This window comes from Lampetra fluviatilis, chromosome 20 (genome assembly GCF_964198595.1).
Source record: "Lampetra fluviatilis chromosome 20, kcLamFluv1.1, whole genome shotgun sequence".
Taxonomy (NCBI): Eukaryota; Metazoa; Chordata; class Hyperoartia; order Petromyzontiformes; family Petromyzontidae; genus Lampetra; species Lampetra fluviatilis.
In genome coordinates this window covers 3,274,935-3,299,725 of record NC_136294.1, presented here as the reverse complement: position 1 = coordinate 3,299,725, position 24,791 = coordinate 3,274,935, and the positions used below count along the sequence as shown (strand labels likewise).

Below are 24,791 nucleotides of genomic sequence, written 5' to 3'. Positions count from 1 at the left end.
GAGAGCATGCAAACTCCAAATATACAGGCGTCAGGGTCAGGATCGAACCCACAACCTCCTGTATACCAGGCGAGGTAGTTAACATCTCGCCACTGTGGCGCCCCCAAATCTTGTATTGATTGGCCAGACTGTAACCTGTCGATCAACTAACTGCTGGGTGGACAGAGTCAGTGTTTTGGGCGGGTGTAACACATTCATGTGGAGGGAGCTGGTAGGAACGTTGGGTTGCTCGGTCAATGGCCAGGGTCAACGGCGGCGTGGTGTATTCCGAAAATATGGCCGACTGTGAGGGCGGGCACAAGCCGGCGTGAGTAGGTTAAACGTTGAGTTTTATAAGGATGCACGACGGACGGACGGACGGACACAATAATCCCCTGTGGGCTGGTGGAACCAGCTGGTTCCTATCAGTATAACAGTGTAGTGATATAAGAATATTGTACCATTGTTTCCACTGCCATGCCTGGAGATCGAACAAAGCCAACTGGCAGCCTCCAGGTTGCAAGTCTGGTGTGCTATCTAGGCAATGTCCCTGGGAGGTGTAAAAAAAAAAAAACCTATGAATAACGTTTGCTCTTTTTTTTCCAACAGGGCATCACTGGGCCGTCTGGCCCTTATGGACCAGCTGGTCCTCCTGGTCTCCCAGTGAGTTGCATAACCTTTAATTGCATCATTTATTGTTTTCATCTTGACAAAATAATAATAATCATTAAGAGTTAAATCACTGCACATTTAAAACGTTCACGTTTCCACCTGCGTAAATAACTGAAATGACCTCGATTGCATTTTAAAATGTCATCATATCTAATTGCGAGCTCATCAGACAATCTGGGATTATGGTTACGTAATGTTTAATTGCAGAGTTTTGTAAATGTATTAAGTGAACGTGCATGACAAGCAGGGATAAAGCATGTAATTTAAGATGGACAACATTTATATGAACGCCTTCTTTGTATATTAATTACGTGTTCACAATGTTTGATTTGATACCGAAGGCAGGCTTTTATACAACATCATTATGAACCTTTAACATTCTTTGTTCCATTTAATCGCAAAGTATGACATCACGACAAATGATGTCGTACTATGTCGCATCCGTGTTATTTTCTACCAAAGGTGGTGTCACATTGCATTGGTTAAGGTCACTTTTATTCACATCACATCACACAAATTATCTGAAAATCTGAAACAAAGTCCGAAAGTGTCCTTAAAAATGTTACAATTCGAAAATCAAATGATTGTTAAATAAATTAATCTACAATAATTATAATATATATTCAGATGTATTATGCATATTTGTCGCCTTCTAATTTACATAATGAGTCGTGGATAATGCTAAGACAATACTCACAGAAATGTGTATTAAGTGTTGAGCAAAGTGTGCATGTTGCACAGTGTGAGTGATAAAATGTGATGGCAAGCGCTAACCACCACTCGACTACTTCTCCACACAGGGTCCCCAAGGCCCCAAGGGATCAAAAGGTTCCATGGTAATTGCTCATTTTGCCAATAAAGCACTGCAATTGACGAGCTTGTTTTTATTTACACAAGCCTGCTGCTGTCGGTTGGAAAGCTTGACTTGCGTTAATGGAATTTCTTTCTTATTGGCGATGCCCCTTGTGAGATTGTGCGTGCGTGTGTGTGCATCTCTCTCTCTCTCTGTGTCTCTGTCATGACAGGGCCCTGGAGGACCCAAGGGAGATATGGGACCCCCAGGCACCCCTGGCCCTCCTGTAAGTGCACTGTACCCAGCCACCCACCCACCCACCAAGCCACCCAGCCAGCCACCCACCCACCCAGCCACCCAGCTAGCCACCCAGCCAGCCAGCCACCCACCCACCCAGCCACCCACCCAGCTAGCCACCCAGCCAGCCAGCCAGCCACCTACCCAGCCACCGACCCAGCTAGCCACCCACCCACCCAGCCACCCACCCACCCAGCCAGTCACCCACCCAGCCATCAACCCACCCATCCACCCCAAATTCTATAAAATCACATCCCTATCACAAGTGGTGCATTTATCCGAATCAAATCTGGGAAGTCAGATTTGATACAATTATAATTGGCGAATTTAAAGCTTTAAAGCTTTTATACATGACACCTTAATGTTGTTAACTTAAAACAGAAATGTGGCCAGAGCATTACGTGGCCTCACCCGAAATGTTTATTTCAGTACAAGTAGGACGCCAGACAAATAATACCGTTTCATTTTGCCTGCATCTCTGTGATAGAATAACAATCCGTCACAGAGCTCTTTCTCACCTGGCTATAAGAAGGGCGATGCAAGGAGCTGAACTCCGTTGGGAACACAACTGCCATGCAATAGATGCCCTCACTCATGCCCTGTCTCCTTAATGTCCACCAATCACCATATATATGGAGAGAAAGAGAGACGGGAAAAGAAGAGGTGAAGGATGTAAGACAGATTGTATAAAAGGTGATATTGCACAGAAGCTATTAAAATCGAAACAAATTTAAACAACTTTATTGTAGATAAGCAATTCGTACAAAACTTAGACTTAAACATTTAGAGTGGGAATTCATATGTTGAGCAGCTTATTTTTCCCACTGCTTTTTTAATCGGAGGGGACACTTTCAATAATTTTTTTTATTTTTTTGGTGTTGAACGTTTAAGATGGTATCGCTGATAGAGAAATTATGGTACCACCTTTTCTAACTTGTACACAGCTCTTGGCCTTTTCATACCTAGACAATGATGCTGACAGTTTGGTTGGATTGCCATTATTTTTGTGCATCTGTGGCTACAGTTTGGATGTGCGCCTGTGAAATTTTTTCATTGACATTTCACAATCATAGCTTGGACGGAGCGGTGACACCGCGGTTAGCGGATTGCACTGTGAACCCAGCAAACCCGTGTTTGATTCCTGGCCACAACTAACATCAGCGGTGAGAGATATCTACATCAATCCTGGCTGGGTCTCGACTCACCCTTTCAGTAACCTGCGATGACCAGCATGGTGAAATTAGGTCAAATAACCCATGACCATCCAGCACAACTAGTATTCAATATATAAACAAATTTAGTGATCATGATCGGATATAAGCAATACGTACAAAGCAGAAACATATAAAGTGGTAATTTGTATGTATAATTGATATATTTTAACTGCTGACCAATCAGTCGCGGCTTGACAAAGCGCTGTAATTTCTCTCATGTGGCCACATAGCTTCGTGATTAACACACTCACTTGCAAGGATAATTATTCTATATCTATTGCTTTGCTGGTGAAAATTACGGGTGCTTTTAGAATATTTTACATATATAACGTGAAGTTAACTTTAAATATTGAAAGACTCTCTCTGGAGTATCACCAATTTTCAAAAAGGAAGGCTGGCGTGTACCGGAGTTCATGGCTCATTTATTAAATCAAACATTTCCTGGCGGCAAAATTATTTTAAAATAATAAAATGCCCCTTCCTTTTGCATGGATAATTAGGTCTCTCTCGCTTTAAAAGTTAACCTCCCTCCTCCAACTAAATAATAAATGGAATTACGCATAGTTCATTAAGCTGATAAAGCTTTCATTTCCCAACTTTGAGCTTTGTAAGAAAAATGTATTGCTCAAATTGTCGAATAAATGAAGCCTTAAATATCACCAATATTACGTGGAAGCATGTAAAACATAGACGTGCAAATCGAGGTCCATTCCATCGGATAATATGAGAATTAGCATCAGTTGACTTTTTTCTCTCCATATATTTAGCACTATGCTGCTCTAGGTCATTTTCGCAGTTCAGCCACAGATGTGGAAATTCTATAATGCATGGATATGCACCACACAAATGGAGTGTCTGGCGAGAGCAAATCAAATGCATGAGGATGGATTTTTTTTTCGCTTCGCTTTTAGCCAAACTGAAAAATGTTGAAAAGTTGAAAACTTTTTTTTCCATATTTGTTTTAAACCGAAGCAATCACGTTTACAGTGCATATTTCACCCCGTGCATTAATGCTCCCACCTCCTTCTAACTGGGCCAATGAAGTCGGCTTTCTGTAATCTGGCAGCATCGATGCACTCCATCCACATCATTTGAAAGGAATACATTTTACGCTGCAGCGTTGGAGCTGGCACGTAATATACTATTTTTGCAAGATGTATATATTATGGATGTTGAATATCCACGTCGTAGTCGATATAATAAGTGGTAAAAGTGCAGCGCTTCAATGTCTTTGTTTTGTCACTGCTAGCGGAAGGACATCCACTAGCGGGAGTTGTAGAGAGCCCCTCTAAAGAGTGTTTGGCCTACTCTACCATGGTGGCCAGACATCTTGGAAGAGGTGTGAGTACCAACACTTTACCCCACCGTACGCGACCCGTTGATTGACTGTGGTGGATCCATGTATGCTGTGGGAAGGACACACGGGGAGCAGTTTCAGCTGTCATGCCAGGAGATCAAATCGAACTGACGATTTCTGATTGCAAGCCCAGTGTGCTAACCATTACACCGTGGCGGCGTACATAGTAGATAATGGCGCTCTGGTAATAACCCAAGGATGTTATCAGACTACCGTGAGGTTTGAACCTTGGAATCCATATAATAAAAAATGGCTCAATGGCAATCACGTTGGCCGCTGAGATATCCAGCCACCACCGATTTTACTGGCTCGATGCAACCCATGGCCAACAGGGCCCCAGGTGTGCGCATCTTGATGGCATTACCCTACGTGCACAAGTTTAGCCCAGATAGCCATTTCACTGGGGCGCGGGAGAGAGAAAAAACACAGCCAACACAAAACAAATTTGGCCCAGGCTTATTAAGTCAAATGTAAACATCAACACTGTCAGGAGGAACACCACACCCCCCCACCCCAAAAAAATGTAAATTACGTAATTAAAACTGACGGCAGTGGCGTTTTAGAAATCCCTTTGGCCTTTCGCCACAAACACACGACGCGTGATGCTAATCGCGGGGAAATGGAACGTAATTGACATTTCTGCCAATCGGCCTTCATAACTCAAAAAAATGTCCGCAGGCAATTGCATTTCTGTGTCACAGCTGAGGGTGTGCTTTTCTTTATTCCTCCTCTGATGAGCAACAAATCGATATTCCCAAGGCCACTGGGAATGTCGGGGCCACCGGGAGGGCCTTGCATTTCTACCCCAGTAGGCGCTCCACCTAAACAAAAGTGTAATCCCCAATTCTCGCTCGGCTTCAGGGAATTCGGCAAGCGCCTTTTTTTTAACCCAGCAGAACCAGCGCTGCGCGTGAATTCGACGCGACGCAAATTTGCGTGGGGGCGCAAGATATCGCGGGAACAACGTAGACGACAAGCGATAGAGTGCACTTTATTTGCGCTGCTAAACGAGTCCCATTAATTCGAATGATGGTGCTCCGCGGGACATTCTTTAGCCTCCGTAAAGTAGAAAAAAAGCATGGCATTGCCTCTCAGTATCATTTGTTTTGGCCCTCACCACCGCAGCAATGACATTCAGGGGGTTGGCTTCCTCCTTTCGAGAGAGGATGAATGTTTGAATAGCATCGCAATTCAGTTCAACTTTCCGTGCCAAGCGGTGTGCAAAAAAGCCCGTGCTGCATTGGCACGATGAGTACGATGGTAACAGAGGTGATGGTGCAGCCCCTGCAATTGCCCGCTCACGCCACTGCTAGCGGAAGGGGCCTTCCGTAAGAGGGCGCTCCAGCGAGCATCTCTGCAGGGTACTTGTGTTGTACACTCGCAATGAAGAAAGTGGGCAGGTGCTCCAAATCGAGGGCAAACACATTCATTGTGGTAAATCTGTAAAATGCAACAGCACGTGTCACACACAGCAATCCTCAACCGAGTCGCCATTAACCACGTGACTGGTGTACAAGTCCGGTTAATCAATAACCCTGCCAGCCACCCACAGGCCCAACTCAGTTATGGCATGCTGGTGTACACACGCGCATTGATGTACTGCACAGCACATCAGGACTTGTACAAAACCACACTTTACTCTCTTGCAGCAACGAGGAAATAATTGAAAGAGTGGTCCATTCCTAATGTGCCACACTTGGCCTACACTTCCATACTGTCCAGGTGTCTCGAGTAAAGTGGGGGGTACCCAGACTTCATCCCGCCCACTGCACGTGACCCACCAATCGACTAACAATGCCGTAGCAGTGGGGGGGGGGGGGTAAAGACACAACGGTGAAACCTGAAAGCAAATAGGATGGATTTCGATTTAAAGCTTTCGTGACTGCAGGGATTCATCTTCTTGGTTCTTTCGGTAAAGTCACGTAGAAGGAAAATAATACAATTATAAAAATAAAACATAATAAAATAATTCTCACGACGTTTCGGCCACAACGCAAGCAGCCGTCTTCAGGTGGAGAACAGGTCTGACTTTACCGAAAGAACCAAGAAGAGCAAATAGGATGTCACAAACCGTGCCCGTACGTGGGACGCACAACCCACGTGCTCCCTCTTGACGCGCGGTGCTGCTGCCTCTCGTACTTTGCAGTCCTATCGCGTCTTCGTACTGTGTGTTGTGGTAACATTCTTACCCGGCCCCACTGGACATCTGTGAAAAAGAGCTTTACAGCTCATCGGATTCCTCCGGTATGAATACGAATCAGTTCTGATTCTGAAGGAGATAAATAGGTTTTCTTGTGTGCTGTCCGCCCCTTGGGCCACGAGTGTCCTTCCAGCTGCCGACTCTGCCAGGGCAGGGCACAGCATCGCGCTTGTGCACTCAGCTCTGTATTCTCACGTCAATCGAGACGAGGACGGAGGCTCGAGCAATGAAAGCCGGTCCATGATTTATACCAAATGTTTACACTTCGGTCCTCTCACTTGCCCCCCCCCCCCAACCCCGGCACGCCCCCCTCCTCTCCTTCCCCCCCATACTTTATTAGCAAATCACTGGAGCTATGCAATTTTAAATTATCTAGATTGAAAACTCATTTCTTTAGAACTGTTTTTGTTGTCCTTCCCCCGGCACCCCCGATTATCACGGTTGGCTACGTACAGTGCGAAATAAGTTCAACATACATACACACACACACACGTACGATTAGTTGTGACTGTAGGGTTGTGAAGTTGCATCGAGTCGTTGCTTGATATCGATTCTCAGGCTCGCGACACAACTGTCACATCACACGCGGTAGACTAGACATTTTTTATTTATTCAGACTTGTCGAATCCAAGAGACGGCACGACAGTTAGGCGAGGCCTTCACCCAGGAGCGGATAGAGCATGGCTGATGATTTGCTTTCTCTCGAAGAGATGGCGATGGATCCGAGAGACCTTCGTACCAGCATTCATTTATTTATTTCAGGGCCCTCCGGGCGACGTCATCCAGCCATTCCCGATGCAGACGCCGCGGAAGAGCCGGCGGCAGATCGACGGCATGCAGGCGGACGAGGGGGAAAACGCCGTGGACTACCCGGACGGCATGGAGGAGATCTTCGGCTCAATCAGCTCGCTCAAGCGGGAGATCGAGCTCATCAAGCACCCGACGGGCGCGCAGAGTAGCCCGGGCCGCACCTGCAAGGACCTGCAGCTCAGCCAACATGACCTCCCCGATGGTGGGGGTCGCGGTGCAATCACGCAAAGCACACCTCGCAGCCCGAAACTGCCGCCCTCCCCTGCCCCATCAATTATTCATAACCGAATCTCCCCCATCGGCTGTGACCGAGCGCGCGCGGTACACAAATGCAGACGTGCAATGTACGCGCCGATGAACACCTCCCAGTTCCTTCCCGCAGCGTTAACCTCGGTGCATTTGTAATCTCGCCGAAACAGATTAGGCTTGACGTTAGCCCGTCTCCCAAGTCGGCTTGAAATCAAAACTAAAAGTGTCCCAGATACGAGCGTTATTTAATTGTATTTGATTTCATCCCACACTCGTCTAAAACTTTGCTCTTTATATCTAAACCATGTTTTTTTTTATATTAAATCAGACCCACGGCATTTGCATGTCTGATTCATATGGAAAGATTTGAGAGTAAATGTCTCACTTTTTTTTTATCGCACAATGAAATGTATCCTGCCAGTACTGGAAGGTAGTAAGATTGAGACGGCCTATGTTAATCTAATTCACTCGCGAATCAAATGTCTGTGGGGTTTTTTTTACCAGGTGAATACTACATCGACCCCAATCAGGGCTGCAGTGCAGACTCGTTCCGCGTTTACTGCAACTTCACAGCCGGCGGAGAGACCTGCATCTACCCTGACAAGAAATCAGAGGGGGTGAGTCAGCAGTGCTTAACTCCTAGAAGCCATCCCATAACATCCCAGGGGAATGTCAACAACAACAACAGCAGCAGCAGCAACAAAATCCAATTCTTCACCGCGGTTGACCAGAAAAATTAGACAGTTAATTTAAGGGGTCTGCGACTTGAACGCAGGAAGGAGTTCAACAACCTCTGCCTTTGTCACGTGTTGTTCTTACAGGCCCGATTATCGGCCTGGTCCAAGGAGACGCCGGGGACCTGGTACAGCGAATACAAACGCGGCAAGCAGGTGAGAGAAGCAAGCCACAACAGCCGGCTCGGAATCAGAATATTTATTTGGATTTGTGAACATCAACAGAAAATTACTTACACCGGACACGCGAATGCTGCACTAGGTGTGCGGGCAGTTAATTTGTGAGGGAGGATATTTAACGATTGGATATGTGACATTGTACCGGATAAGTTAATTGTAAGCTGCATGAGGTTTCCAATAAAAATGAACAGGCAGATAATCATAATATTTATTGAGATTTGAAGGAGGCAATCCCATAGGCTGTGGAAGCTTTTTTTCACAGAATTCCTTGTCAGGGGTACAGCGTCAGCGAGTTACGGAGAACTGACATGGGACGGGCAGAAGCGTGTTTGCTGCTTGTTGCAGAAGATCGCGGTTCGAGTTCCCGGCCGCCCCGGTTAATACTGCGAGCATATTTAACCGTACCATAATCGGTGACTGGGAATCAAATCCCAGGGTCACAGGCCTCGTGATGCAGTGCACTCTTTACAAGTGCACCGCCGTTTTCCATCTTCTAAGCCACTGTAGGTCCCAATTTGAGACAGAATTGAGGCAGCTGATGTTCGTTCGTGCGTTCGTTTCTCAATCCACTTGTCCTGGTGAGGGTCGCGGCAGCAGCATGTTGAGTAATGGCGGTCCAGACCTCGCCTTCCCTGGCGACAGACTCTAGCACTCCACTACTATACATTACATATATTATACACTATACACTACACTATTGTACACTGTACACTGCTATACACTACACCACTATACACTACGATACACTGTACACTACACTATACACTTCTCTACACTACTATACACGACACTATTATACACTACACTACTATACACTACTATACACACTACACTATACACTGCTATACACAGACTTTGGCTCTTCCTGGGGAATTCCCAGGCGTTCCCAGGCTAGCCGAGCGTCCCGCCAGCATGTCCTGGGTCGGCCTGGGGGTCTGATGTTATTAATGTTTAGTTCAAAGGGTATATTTTTACAAGCATCAAAGTGTATCCATTCCATCACATACATTCGTTGTGTGTACTTCATTTTAAAACAGTAGTCACATTATATTATAGTATACCATCCTATGCATTTTTTTTTAAAATGTATTGTATTTTAACGTATTAAATTACTAATTTATAGAATGATGGATTACTCTGATGTGCAATAGTGTCTTGTTATGTTTGCTGTACATTTTACGCAGAACTGACATATTGCTGTCATCTTACCCAGCATCCAGTTGTAAATAAGATGCGAGTCTCAAGGGTTTATTCCGGTTTAATAAAGAATATCGAATATTTGCCCGTTTCAATCACCGTGTTACAGGCTATGCTCCTCGTCCCCTTTAATTGCACTGCTCCACTTCCAACAAAACTCCCTCCCGCCGTCTCTTTTCCAAAGTTCCCGCAGCCTTGCCAAATTCAAGAAACGTGTAAAACTCCTGTCCGCTGCACTATCCCACGACGTCTCCATTTGATAGCCACACTGCATCAGAGAGGCCTTGTGCCGATTTACATACGCTTCATGTGTAAGCAAAGGCGCAGCCATGGAAATTCTTGCAAACACCACCACTGCTGATGGTGGCAGGGCCTCTGATAGATGGAGCTCTGGAGAGCTTGCAAGGGATCTCTCCGCAGGCCTACTCTTCCACGCCAGCTAGACATCACGGAGGAGGTGGGAGTACACACACGTTACCCCACCACACGCGGCGACCCGCCCATCGACTCAATCGCAGTGAAGCCATTCACACCGCTGGGTGGAAAGAGGCGGCGGGCAATTAAGAAAACCATCCTCTAGTTAGCACGGTTGGCTAAGTACGGTGCGAAAGAAGTTCAACGTACAGGCGACCTCAGGATCGCGAGTCCAGTGCGCTGACCGTCAGACAGCGGCGGCGTATAAAGGTCGCAGGTCGCAGGCACACCGAGCAGCGCGCCCGCGTGCCGCCGTGTGTCCCGTGTAACCGTCTCTCGTCCGCAGTTCTCCTACGTCGACCTGGACGGGCAGGGGATCGGCACAGTGCAGATGACCTTCCTGCGGCTGCTGAGCTCGGCGGCGCGCCAGAACTTCACGTACAACTGCCACCACTCGGTGGGCTGGCTGGACGAGGCAGAGGGCAGCTACGCCCGTGCGCTGCGCTTCATGGGAGCGAACGAGCAGGAGATGGAGCGGGGCGGATCGCCGCACATCCGCGCACTTTACGACGGGTGCTCGGTAAGCCACCGGCCCGAGTGCGTGGTCACACTGCCCGCCCGCCCGCCCGTCCACTCTGTGAACTCACTCAGCCGCGTGTGGGCAACGTAAATTTACAAAGGTCTTCATGGTTGTCATTGTCACCTTGAAAAAGAAAAATTGGTAATAATAATCGCAATAATAATGTTGTACGTTTGGTATTCGCGCCATTCTTATAGAGCAGGGATATCACTAAGGCGAGACGTTTCACGGGCACATATAGTCTCGGCTATGTGTAATCACGATTGGGTAAATGAGTAAAAGCAGGTATCAACATCAAAATGCATTCAATAGAAACATAAATAGGGGAGATCCGTGCGAAGAATTCTGCCCACCCTGCCAACAACAACGACAGCATCCTCCATCCGCCATTAAGTAACGCCACTCGTGCCAGGCTAGGTTCGCTTTGAAGCTATGTTAAGTGTCTAGGCTTGCTGGTAGGAGGTCACAGGGCAGACTCAGACATTCTGGGTTGACTAAGACTGAAAGAAGCACCAAGTCATTTCTGTGTTTCCACATACGAACAAAAATATATAGCGATGCAAAGGGTCATTGTCGGCTTTCATTTATAAATCTCTCTTGACAATGATAGTCTCAATGCACAACCGACATTAACACAAATAGGGAAGTGGCATGACATCGATTCTGCCCAAGTTATCGGCCCACTCACCCGCAGCCTAAATTGAGAAAGGCCATCGCCAACAGCATCATCACCATCACCTTTATTACCAACGCGTAATTTACAACGCGGGTTCTCAACGTACACACCACCAGAAAGAAGTTTACATGTGTCTGTGTATTACACCAGACATGCCATACAAGAGAAAGTGTATTGGATATAAAACCACGAAGGCAAATACTGTAAAACTGCTTAATGCGAAAGAGTACGATAATAAAATGATGATAAAATAAAATAGGGAATATCCATAAAATGCATTGCATTGAATTCAGAATCAACGGTAGTTATTTTTTTGCCAAAGGGAATGGCCGTAAAGACTCATGCATAAACATTTTCCGAGCCTAGTTTTAAAGGGATATTCCTCATATATATACAATACATTTTAGCCGTTGGCAATCCACTGCTGGACGAGGATTCTCCTATCCTGTGTCAGTTGTGGGGTTTGTTCAACCACACTTCACCATGCTGGTCATTATTAGTCAGTCAGGGGACCCATTCAGATAATCACTTAAGGTTAATCATGGTCAAGAAACGAACTCAGGTTCGCCACATTCACGGAGCAGTGCGCTAACCACTAAACAGCGATGCTCATGTATTTTAATCGGATATTTATTTACACATAGGTATTATTTGGTAAGCCCCTGAGGTTTAATAAATAAACATGGTTTTGGCCCAGTTCTTTTCTCAGTCCCAAGGCACTGAGAAAAGCATTCCATCATTGTCAAGGGGGCGGGGTGCAGAATAAGAGTCTGTTGCTCATGGTTGTGCATGGTTTCAAGTTCGCCTCAAAGTAAATCCACAAACCGGAGATTCTCCATCGCAGTGAGTTTGAAGGTCTCAGCCCAGTCGCCAATGGCTGCACACAAAACAAACAATCAAAACAACATCCCTTCAAATTGGTTCAGGATCTAATTTGGCTAAAGTTCCAGCTCCAAAAAATTATGTATCAATCTTGATTTGAAGCTTTCGTAACTGCAGGAATCCATACTATCCCACCTGAAAACGATTGCTTGTGTGGCGATCGAAACTATCTATTATTTTTTCTACATACGTGACTTTACCGAAAGAACCAAAGAATAATGAAATATCACTTTCACTGTCACGTGACAAACATTACTCCCTGTGGCAGGGCTGTTGGGAAAGTGACATCCTCTGCTACATGTGGACCAGAGGTCACTTGATGGGATCTCATCAGAGGTGTCTCTGTGATATCCGTTTCAGCGATGGTTTGCCGTGGAGCAACAGGGTTACACTGCTCTGGCAGGTATCCAAACGAATACTCCGTCTCATGCTATGATACCGTTTGCGCAATCGGGATGAAAAAATAGAAAGATTACAAAAATCTGAAAAAATGTGTGCTGTACTCCCATTATATATGTTAAATTTACCATAGGCAGAGTGCATTTCCCGTTCGCAGCAATGAGCCAATGGTGTAATTTCTACATTCCTATGGCAGGGACAAGTGCCGGTGCTTGCCACGTGGGCAAGCACCGGCCGCACTTTCCACAGCTTGGGCCTTTACTGCTTACCAGCATCAGGATAGCCGCAAATTAACATATCTTGGGATATCACTCAGACGTAGGGCAAATAACTGGCTCATTCGAAACAACAAAACACGTACGATCTCAGAGGGCCACACCACTCCCCGCCACCCCCCCCCTCCAAACCCACCCTCACTCCCCTCGTCGATCCTTACAGCGAGCGGGACGTAGACCACGTGTGCGTCGCCTCACCTGGGGACGGGCCCGGCTGGCCGTAGTGGGCCATCGGTTGCCGGGCCACACGCGCGTGGATAGCAAGCACTTAACAATTTGCAGCCAATTAATTTGCGTAGCGGGTTTATGCGCCGTTGCGAATGCACTTACGGAGCACAATTCATTCAGCTTGTTTTACGCCCGCTGATTGCCGCTCCACTCGTGCCGTCAAGAGCACACGCTCCGTCGCATTGTTCCTGGGAGTTAGGCTATCGGAGGGATTAATTGCGGAGAGGGAATGCAAGTGTTGGTGCGGTGGTTAGCGCACAGCGGCACGGACCCGGCGGCCCGAGTTCCAAGTTCGATTCCAGACCATGGCTAAAATCAGTGCAGGGTGATATTTGAACCAGTCCTGCCCCCCCCCCCTCCACCACTCCCAACCTTCAACCCACGCTGACGAGCGTGGTGAAGTATGTTCAAACAACCCCCCGTGATTGACAAGACATGGCGACACATTCATCCTGCCGTGCATTGACAAAGAGTTGCGTGTACATGAGCATATGTAAAGTTGTAGGTGAGATGTAGGGTGCGACACCAGTGTCCTTTGCTTAAGTTCGAGGCGCAGCATGCCACTTAAAATGAACCTCCCCTGCCAGCCCCGCTAAGCATCGCTGAGAGGAGCACGCTGCTATCTCGTTTCATAACACTGGTCAACACACTTTTTCTGGCATAAGGTATTCCAAAGGTTTTAAGGTAATTTTGGGGTGCTGATTCCAAATCTGGCATCAGTTTTTGTCTATCACATCAGGTTTTTGAGATATCAAATATTGCATTTTCAATAAAAACTGCATAAGAAAATATAAAATAAATGTGGATATCTACATAAAATGATATTATAAACACACTATCCTAAAAATACAGCACCATATTTTAACACTAAAGCAGTCACTGACTCGCAACAACTTGCAATCATAAGTGACGGAGTTCATTTCGGTTAAAATCAATGAAAATGGGGTATGCCGATAGCATAAAAATGAATCAGCACCCTGAAATTAGTCTAGAACAGCTGCAAAAGTCCAGGCCAGAAAAAAAATAATTTTTGTTGACCAGCCAAATACAACTTGTTCCGACCTCCCCTCTCTACCTTGACTACGGTGCCAGCAAAGCAATCCACGTGTCGTCTGTCAGTCCTTGGCTTCGCCTGAGCCTGGCACAGCTTCGCGTGCGCTAACACCACCTCGCTTGAGGTCAACCAAAAAATCACGACGACTGCAGCTGAGCGGGATTAGAGGGCGGGGTGAGTCGGTGCTTTGTGAGCACCTTGCTTGTGGTGGAAAAACAAAAACAACGTTGCAGCTTGGCACTTTTTGAAAATTAAGTGACAAAAGTAAAATACTTGTATCATTACCGTCACCGCAAGTGTGAGAGAACAGCCCAGAAATGTGGATTTGTATGCAACTGCTTCCAAAACCCCTTCAAGTGACCCACACTTTGCCACACACCCACACACACTGCCACATGTTTATCACGTGGCAGTCAAACTCATCCCCCTCCCCCTTCACATTTTCATGTCGTTGGTGACCGGGATGAGACCATTAACCTGCTGCACTTGAGTACCTCGTTGAGTCATAGAGGGCTGCCCATGTGTTTTTTTAGGCAGGATCTCACCAAAGTACTGGCTGTGTACTCTGACCTCTGAGGCATCCTGCCAACCACTCTTGGTCTTGCAATGTACTCTCTGATGTGACCTCTTATTTTTTATTTTATTTTTTTCTTACTCATTTTTATTGTTTTATTTTACTTTACTAGGTATGGCCCACTGAGCTACGCAGCTCTTTTTTCAGAAGCGACCTGGCCACAAATGATAGCTCAACAACGTGGTTTATCGCGTGGAAATGTATTGCAGCCAAATACTCAAAACGCACGTTTCTAAATGTGGAGGGACAAACCGGAGGACCCGGAGTAAAATCCATGCGACCATGGGGAGAAAATGACAAACTCCGAATAGACAGGCGTCTGGGTCGGGATCGAACCCACGACCTCTTGTATACATGCCGAGGTAGTTAACATCCTTCCACCGTGGCGCCCCCTTTATTTTTCCCCGTGCCAAGTGGCGCGTAAACCATTCGCTTTCCAAATGCCACAATAACTCACAATCCTCACGGAAATATAATCACAGCTTAAGGAACACCACAACTTATCCACTGCTTAATCACCCTCTTCGTATGCACAGCAGGTACACTTATTTTCGCGCCAGCTCACAACCGCGGAATATCATCGCATTGGCATTCATCGTCGTGGGGCATTCATTCATTGCTGTCCGCGTCAACAAAGTGGTTGTGCACCAACATAAACCGGTGATATTACTGTAATTAGCCCGTTCATATAATTAGCACGTTTTTTTGGTAAATTAGCCCCAGAAGCGGGCAAAGTGAAAGTTAAAAAACAAGCTACACTCTATGAATATGCATTCTTATTTTTGAAACATACAAACGATTTTCAGTCACACCTGCGGTTACATTTTTTTTCCCGTTTCATTCCTGCGAGGAAGGAGGTCAACGTCCAGATACAGCGATTTCATCGTTAGATATTGTATGTGTGCTTTCATTCATTTCCCCCCCACCCCCTGTTTTATTCCCTGCGAGGAATGAGGTCAACCTCCAGATACAGCTGTTTCATCGTCAAATACTGCACTTGTGCATTAATTCTTTCACCCCCCCCCACCCCCTGTTTCATTCCTGCGAGGAAGGAGGTCAACCTCCAGATACAGCGATTTCATCGTCAGATACTGCACTTGTGCGTTCACTCGTCGGATGTGAGCAGGCATTGACGGCCAGCTCCTTCGCGCAAGCTCGTGTCGATCATAAACTGGCAACGCAGGCGCGCACTTTGCCTTGCGGTCGGGCATGAGAGGGCATTTCAACGTGGCAAAGGTTGCACGTCGCCACTGATTGCCTAAAGAATCTGAGTGGGATCTTCGGCCCCGTACCGGAGTGTGGGACAAATCAAGGAGGGGAGAGTGGGAGGAAAGCCATTGAACCCTCTTATCACAGTCAGAGGCCTTTGCAGTTGCGTGATGCTTTTAAGTCGACGCTTTTATTAATGTGCCTCTTTCCAATATCGGCACGGTGTTTTTTAGTCTAACAGCGTGGGGTACTGTAAACTTGATTATGATTTAATGACATATCTGGCTTGCCAGCTGTCAGGCACTCTTTTGTGCAACGCTTCCCCCCCGCCCCCCTTTACCGTTTGCCCGACTCCCCACATCTTTATTTATTTTTTATTTCACATTAACAATCACCTTCCATTTTTTTCCCATCCCTCTGCCCTTTTTACTAATTTAATTCATTCACCTGCAAGCCACTGAATAATGGAACGCATAAAATTACGCGGCGCTGCACATCGTTTCCCCCCCCCCCCCCTCTTCATCCCTGCCCATGGAGCAGTTGTATCGCGGCGGACAGAGACGTGGTCCGCTAGCACAACTTGTACCCTGAATTAAAAATTATCGCAGCGCCCTGCAGGGGACCCACAGATGGCACACGGAGGGGGGCGGAGGCGGCGGGACGGTTTGTTAAATGAAAATAAAAATAATTGGTAAATGTGTCTCAACAATGATTGCATTTGAGTGGTGGCAGCAGCAGGGAGAGAGCTGAAGAAAGCAACGCGTGGTCTCGCAAAGACACAATATGTATTGCCCCGATGCAGAAACAGCTACGATAATAGTTGATTCTCATTCCCCTTATGCTGCCCCCGACAGTCGAGAACTTTCCTTCACCCGCGATCGACAGCCATCAATTACCTGCCCATTGTTCAAATCCACACTCAAGACGTTTTTTTGACACATCTACCTATGACCGACTGCCTCTGTCTCTACCACAAACAATTATGAAACAAAATCATCCCCACTGCTTCTGTGCAGCGTCTCTTAGGTGCAGTTGCAGTAATGTGTAGTATAAATACGAATTGTATTGCCATTATTTTAGAGCTGTTCATTATAATAGTTGCTGAGAAGATTTAATCCCAACACAATGTAACGTGGAATGTCTGTCTGACATGCAAATGTCTCAGTCGCTGGTCTAATGCAGCATTAACAACAGAGACAGTAACTAATAATAGAGGGAAATTTATTTCGATATATGTGTCAGATTGAGCATCGGTTCAGTATTAGAAATGGTTATCTATCAGATGTTTACGCAAATAATATAAACGACAATGCTGCATTCCCCCACACACGTGAATGATGCATAACCGTTAAATAATAAATAAATACAATATTTAGAACAAATCCACTGCTGGATGAAGGCCTTCCCTGTGCCGGCCACGCTGGCCAGTGCGGGTTTGTGAAGGAGAGGGTTCTCCCAGGCTGGTGCAGACATCTCTCGGCATTGATGTTGTCCGTGGTGCGGAATTAAATCAGGCCGCCTAATTCATAGTGCAATTCGCTAACCTCCGCATCACCGTTCCCATGAGGCTGGCAGGAAAGAACAGAAAGTAACATTATATTTCACAGTTTTTGCATGATCACCATCAGCCTCAAAAAATTGCTTTAAATATCTCACATTGCCTTGTGATACCACGTGCAACCCTTTTGCTGGCTCTGTTTGCGGTCACATTAAAATCACGTGATGCTTTAAGAATGGCTTACGAGGCTGTGCGGTTATACATCTCTGCTTTGGCAAAAGGGACCAACCTATAAATTAGGGTGCTTTCGGGACACAAATAGACACAATGGAATGCAATACAGCACAATGAAGCTACCTTGTGTAAAGATTTTCTATAAAACTTACACTTGTCATTATAAGCAACCCATTTATTTATGTATTTATTTTAAGCTAAACTGAGGTACTGTGTGTAAAGGTGTACAACAAAGCACATGGGCCTTGCTGGTACGCACGCAACTAGTGGTGTATCAATGACTTTCTTCTTCCCAGCGTTCGATGAAAAGTCACGATTCAATGTCGCGCTTTGCTCCAAGCATCGTATGCCTTGCATTAAATTTTGATTTAAAGCTTTCGTGACTGCAGGGATTCATCTTCTTGGTTCTTTCGGTAAAGTCACGTAGAAGGGAAGTAATAAAATAATAAAAATAAAACATAATAAAATTATTCTCACGACGTTTCGGCCACAACGCAAGCAGCCGTCCTCAGGTGAAAACCAGGTCCGTCGAGGCGACAGAGTCTGAATTCAGACTCCAGATCCGTCGAGGCGACAGAGTCTGAATTCAGACGCTGTCGCCTCGACGGACCTGGTTTTCACCTGAGGACGGCTGCTTGCGTTGTGGCCGAAACGTCGTGAGAATAATTGTATTATGTTTTATTTTTATTATTTTATTACTTCCCTTCTACGTGACTTTACCGAAAGAACCAAGAAGATGCCTTGCATTGTTGTGAATGGTAGCGCCTCCAGTTGCTGCAGGGGTAACGTGAGCCCATTACGTAAAACATGTGATCATCGTCATCGGCCACGAACTATCCACTGCTGGATGAATGCATCTCCAAGCTGTCACTAACTCTCAGATTCGACAAATACTAATTAAATAAAATGTGTATTCTACCGCACGTGATTTGACAATTTTATCGCGAGCCTGAGAATCGATATCAAGCAACGACTCAATGCATCTTCACAACCCCACAATCACCATTTATCATGGTAGAAAAGTATGCTGGAGCATGTGGATTTTACAAAAAAATGTATTCTCTTAGAGCCGTTTACCTTGCACTACTGCGGACATCTTCCATCTTCCAGAAGGTGCGTGCAGTAGTGCGTGATGAAGGCTTGCATGTATGTATGTTGAACTTCTTTCGCACCGTACTTAAGGAAGACACGTGCCACACACGGCCTAACCCAGAAGACCACGCTCACATTGCAAGTGGCTGCGAAAACCTCAAACATTCTAAATGAAACTTAACTGACGGTTTTTCTTCTCTTTTTTCCAGATGAGGAGAGGTTACGAGAAGACCGTACTTGAAATGCACACGCACAAGGTGCAACAGATGCCAATTGTGGACGTCCTGGTGAGTGACTTTGGGGATCCCAACCAGAAGTTTGGCTTCGAGGTGGGCCCAGTCTGCTTCAAGGGCTGAGTGACCCACCCACCTGCTCCTTAGCAAGCGCCGAACACACTGAACTGTTGACCCACCAGCGACAGAAAGATTCCAAAAAAAACAAAAAACTAACGAGCAAATATAAAATGTCGTTGTGCGCTGTCATCTCTCGAGGTCGAAGGGGTGAAGCAGCCTTGTGGATTTACACTACAGGTCGTGTCGTGGTGAGGCGGTTTCAGAGATTAAAAAACGGTGAGCGCAAGTGATTGACCACAACTGTGGGCTCTTTGTAGTGAATTAAATAGTGGCTCTGATAAAAAAAATATAAAAAAATCCTGTGAACAGTTCCCATGACACGCGTCTGTTTTGTTGCTGGAATTAGCACAGAGTGATATTTTCTTTTCAAAAGATGTTTAAAATTAAAATCAGGCTCAACTAAATTGCTAGGGCACGTTAAATGGACCTACCTTTGACATTCCAAAGTTAAAATAAAATCCCGAATCACGAACAGCTTCCCTGAAAGGTGACGATTTTGGTGTCTCTCCAAAAGGCGGCATATTAGCCATAAGCAGGAAGGAGAATGGTCATAGTGACGTTTGGAAATACATTACAATGTTCTGGTCATTGGTTTTTTTTTCGGTCTGTGAAACTTGTTGGTGCTTCAGTTTGTTCGGCCATGAGCTGTGGGATGTGATGTTGAGCAAGCGTTGCAGTATTTGAGCAATGTGGAAGCTGCGTTGTGTTAAAGCCCCCCTCCCCCCCCCCCAACGTTAAAGGTCTCTATGACGGCCACATAGTCAGTGCCACAGTTCAATCGAACCGCTGAAATATTCGATTTTTATTAAAGCGTCCGAGCCTAATAGAGTACACATTTTTCTGGAATGATTTTTTTCTTTTATTCTTAAAGTAGCTGATATTGCAGTTTAGATATCGCTTCAGTACACTTTGAAAGACATAATCTGTAATGTAATCTAAACGGCTGTTACACAAGTTTGAAACCGAATGACAAAGCTATAAAAACTGATTGGAGGGAGAGCTTTGCAATAAAGCAGGCATCGTTTGACATGGCACAATAGTTATTGCTATGCAAGCTGGGTGAAACTAATATTTTTCTCACAATGTGGTGATCTGATGTATTATAGAGCACAGTTTAGTGTGCATGGCATTTTAAAGACGATATATAATTTCTGTAAGAAGATTAACATACCATTTAAGGGATTGGCCGAACAGAGTCCTTTACACAATAATCCAGCAACTATATATATAATATAACGTCGTAATTTACGTTTCCAATGTTGGATGAAATCCTCGCCACTGACTGTTGGTCCAGGGGAGGGGAGGGGTGGGGGGAGGGGGGTTGTTTGACCATACTTCACCATGCCGGTCAGTGCAGTGTGGTTAGGCTGGTTACCATAACCCTGGCTGCCAGTGTTAGCCATGGCCAGAAGTCGAACTCAGGTCACTGGGTTCAAAGCACATGCATGTATCTTTGCTGGAATATGAATAATAATAATATCACTGCAATTACTTGATCATACGCATTTTAATATTTACTGTGCATTGTATTTTAAACTCATAAAAATAAAACTTGATGGTGCTGTCTGTTCAACTGATTATCATGGTGCTCAGCAGTCTGTAATGCTTAATATTTAAAGTGTTTCATTTCGTCTAATTCTGAGCTGCATAAACCTGCATGCAATTTTTTGCTTTTAAAATATGTGTTTTTAATAAACACTTTTGATTTTTTTGTTGTGCCGCCTAGCATGCATTTCCCCGTTTTTGCCATTTTTTGTCTTTTTTTTCATTTTACATTTTTTATTACTGGTATATAAATGTGACGTGATTTGGAAAGGGTATTCTGTAAAATGTCTGTATTTTTGCAACATCGCAATGTAAACTTTGAGAACCACAAACATTGTTTTCCCATAAAGATGCTTAATCCTTTATGAAGCCAAATATCTTAAATTAAAAAATATATCTTTTTTGGTTTGGACTTTCGACGTGAGACCACCATCACCGATGTTTCACTGCAACAAGTGTTTCTTGTAAGCACGTTATAAATCAGTAAATTCAAACTACTTAAATAAAACCCTTCTTCTATCAAAGATACCCGAGGTGTTTCAATTACACTCCACAGTATTTCATAGCGATTTTGGAGAACGAGGTGAGATGACGAATTTCCGTTGCGGGGAAAGCTACGTGCGTGAATACTTCGAGATGCACGGTCTCAGACCCTATTCCACAATAGCACCGAGTACCTCCCCCCCCCCTGCCGCCCGCACCTTCGTCCGGCTGAACAACGTGCTCCAACGTGGCACGTGCTAAGTTATGCTCGAGCGGGCGTGTTTCGCAAAGTCGGATTAAGCATCTTTAAGCAGTTGTCTTCCACTTTTGGAGATTAAAAGGGGGTCCATTTTTTTTGTTTGGTTGGTGTCAGGTGAGCAATACGTGTAATCTGTGACTTTTTGGAGTTGTGAACCCAATAAAATGGAATTTACATTTATAACCATCCTCGCTATACTTTTAATGCATCTCATAAGCAAAAAAAAAGGTTTGAAATGTCATTCATGGCTTGAATTGTATTGTTAACGTCACCCAAAATAGGAGGGGATGCTGCCCGTGGTCTGACAGTCAGCGCACTGGACTGACAATCTAGAGATCGCGGGTTCAGTTCGATCTCTCAGCACGGCAGTTGCAACAATTGGCACAAGTTTATTAAATCCTCCACCACCTCTGGCCCACCTGGCAGTATAAATCGGCAGTTTGACTGTGGCTGGGTAAAGTGTGGGCACTCCGACCTCTTCCAAGATTTCTGGCCAGCATGGTAGAGTAGGCTAAAACACCCTCTATAACAAGGTCACGTGACGGCTCCCCACTTCCGTTGGTCCCTTCTACCAGCAGTGGCGTGAGAAAGAAGTCGGGGGTCTGCACCTTTACCAAAGATAATATAATATGCAGTGAACATATTTCATGCATAGCATCAATCCTGGCTTTTTTTCAAAGACCGTGGTTATTTTTTGCATCAATTAGAAAGCAAAGGAAAGAAAAAGCCACCCATTTTAATTACTATCACAATACTTGTTATTTTACATTGTATTACTGCTACTGCGGTTTCTGATGGAACTAAAATAATAACAACAACAACAAAAATAAGTTTCAAGTCGATAATATAATTTAACCTTAACGGCGGTGTGTGAAAAAAAAAGTAAAAAGATGCAGTGCTGGCATTTTTCATCATGAACACGGTGCTTGCTCTATTGATTTGAAACATTTATTTTATTATTATTATTAAAAAGATGCACTGCGCGCTTGTCTTGGCTTCCCTAGTTGGCCGTGGCGTGCGCTTCAAATCTTATTTGTTCTGGCCGAGAGACCTGGGTTTCTCAGACGTTTGTTTTGTGAGGTGGTTCTCTACACGCCTCCAGTGAATGTGCCGACGAAGGGCCAAGGGTGGCACGTGGTTGAAACCGTTGCACCAAAACGTTGGCCCGTTCATCTTCTTGGTTCTTTCGGTAAAGTCACGTAGAAGGGAAATAATGAAATAATAAAAATTAAACACGTTTCGGCCACAACGCAAGCTTGCGTTGTGGCCGAAACGTCGTGAGAATTATTTTATTATGTTTTATTTTTATTATTTTATTATTTCCCTTCTACGTGACTTTACCGAAAGAACCAAGAAGATGAATCCCTGCAGTCACGAAAGCTTTAAATCGAAATTTATCGTTGGCCCGTTGTTTCACGTCTCCTGGGTCTTTGCTCGTCACTGAGGAATTCTATCCCTTGACAAGGGTGCTCGCCAAACAAAGCAAGGCGAGGCCACAGCCCTGTGATCGCACGCTCGCTCCACCGTCCACCGTGCCGTCGCAAACTGCTCCGTGCAAAGCGCAGCTAAGTTGAGTTCGCAAGGGAATCCCAGTCCAGTGCACTCAGCTCATATGCAGCCAGGAGGCTCAGCGGCAAAGCAAACGGCGCGAAATCTGAACATTGACAGTTCAAATCCTGCTTGTGGGGTTGACCCAGCCCATCATTGCACCAGGGTGAATAAAATAGGTACCACTTTGTGGCGAGGTCAACAGCGCTTGTTCTATGGATAGACTAGTCCTTACCAGAGGAATGTGGAATTTACACCCACTGGCTCGAGGTTGTGAACATGAGATGAGCCCCACCTGAATGCTCATTTTGGCGGGAAATCACTCTGACCTGACTATGAATCTACTACAGCAACATCCCTGGTAGAATGCAAATTTAGGCGAATGTAAATTGTAACATCGGAATCGCCTTCAAAAGAATTGTGATTCTTGCAGGAATTGTCCATGGTGTAAGTCCTGGGAATAAATTACGATTCCCGCAGAAATCTCCCGGCTGCAATATGCTCGATACGTTGTTTGTTTCGACCGCATGGCCACAGCTTGCCATGTTCATTAAAGCTTTGTCTGTGGAATTCAGATGAGAATTTTAATCACTTATCTTCAATCCGCAGATTGTGCTCGCGTATTCCTTTCTTCATAATCCCGTTACGAAATACGTTACATGGACGTAACAGGTTTTGCTTTGTGCTTTGCTTTGTTTCTCCGAGTTTTTTTCCCCATGCAATTGATTTTTCACTATACAAGAGATATGCTTTCAGTCAAACCATTTCATGAAGATACCGTAGTGCTCTGGACCCAAAGGAGCACCAAATGAGATGAAATGTCGTGCAATATATTCCTGGATTTGTCCTGCAAGCAACCTTGACAATTCCTGTGCAAATGCATCACCATCTTGACGGAGCTCCCTCATCATCATCATGATAGCCTCCCCAAGCCGTTAACATCGCCCACAGTCTCGCTATGCAACAATGCATCTAAGCACCTGCACAACGACGCGACTTCATCGCTCCGTCTCCGTGGTGGATGTCCTTGCGGGCGTATTCCCTCCGGGCGCTGTCGCTCAGTTAGATGTCTTCGCCATCGGCCATTGTCCATTTCAGATGGATGTCCTGCGCAAAAGCACCCACTATTCTCAAGCGAATACGTTTATCTTCCTGTTCAACAAACACGGATCTATAGCAGACCACCGTATTGGTTTCATTCTCGGGAAAGCTGCCATAGTGGGGTGGTTAGCACACGAGAGGTAATGCGTTTAATTTCCCGGCGAGGCAGTTGAAACAATGCGCACTTTTTTTATCCCGCCATATTTTTCCTACCCAGCAGTGTAAAGGGATTTTACCGAAGTCGATTGTCATGTAGCGTGTATGTAGTTCTGCAAAAATGAGTTTTCAATATAGATTAAAACGTGCATATATATATATATCTATCTCCAGTGGCTTCCTAATATTGGAAGAGCGTTCCAGACGGCTGCTGAAGCCCATCTCAAAGCATGCGATGCAGTGACCGTGCTGTGGTGAAATGTGGGTACTCCTACCTCTCCAAGAGGTCTGGCCAGCGCGTAAGAATAGGCCAAATGCCCCACTAGAGAGGCCCTCTGTCGGAGCCTCTTCCGCCATGGGTAGCGTGAGCAAGCAATTGCAGGACTGTGCCTTTTACACTGCCCTTTACCGTTCCCATCGGTGACCGCGATGCATTGACGATTCAGGTCAATGTACCGCATTCATTGTTTCTCCACGTGCTGAGAAGGTGGCAATAATGTGCTCTGCCCGTCGAAGGTTATCGGGGACTGTTGACGTTTGAGGCCCCCT

General features: G+C 45.5%; 1 protein-coding gene across 2 annotated transcripts in view; it reads left to right on the top strand.

Annotated features, from left to right (window-relative positions):
* Positions 1–21,613, top strand: part of LOC144937854 (collagen alpha-1(XI) chain-like) — a 165,442-nt gene extending 143,829 nt beyond the window's left edge. For both annotated transcript variants that reach the window (XM_078865375.1, XM_078865374.1), the window contains 8 exons: positions 589–642; positions 1,452–1,487; positions 1,677–1,730; positions 7,275–7,524; positions 8,076–8,188; positions 8,393–8,461; positions 10,443–10,676; positions 19,007–21,613. In XM_078865375.1, coding sequence (XP_078721501.1) covers positions 589–642; positions 1,452–1,487; positions 1,677–1,730; positions 7,275–7,524; positions 8,076–8,188; positions 8,393–8,461; positions 10,443–10,676; positions 19,007–19,153 — 957 coding nt within the window. In that variant the 3' untranslated portion in view covers positions 19,154–21,613. The remainder of the gene's footprint in view (positions 1–588; positions 643–1,451; positions 1,488–1,676; positions 1,731–7,274; positions 7,525–8,075; positions 8,189–8,392; positions 8,462–10,442; positions 10,677–19,006) is intronic.
* The last annotated feature ends 3,178 nt before the right edge of the window (positions 21,614–24,791 follow it).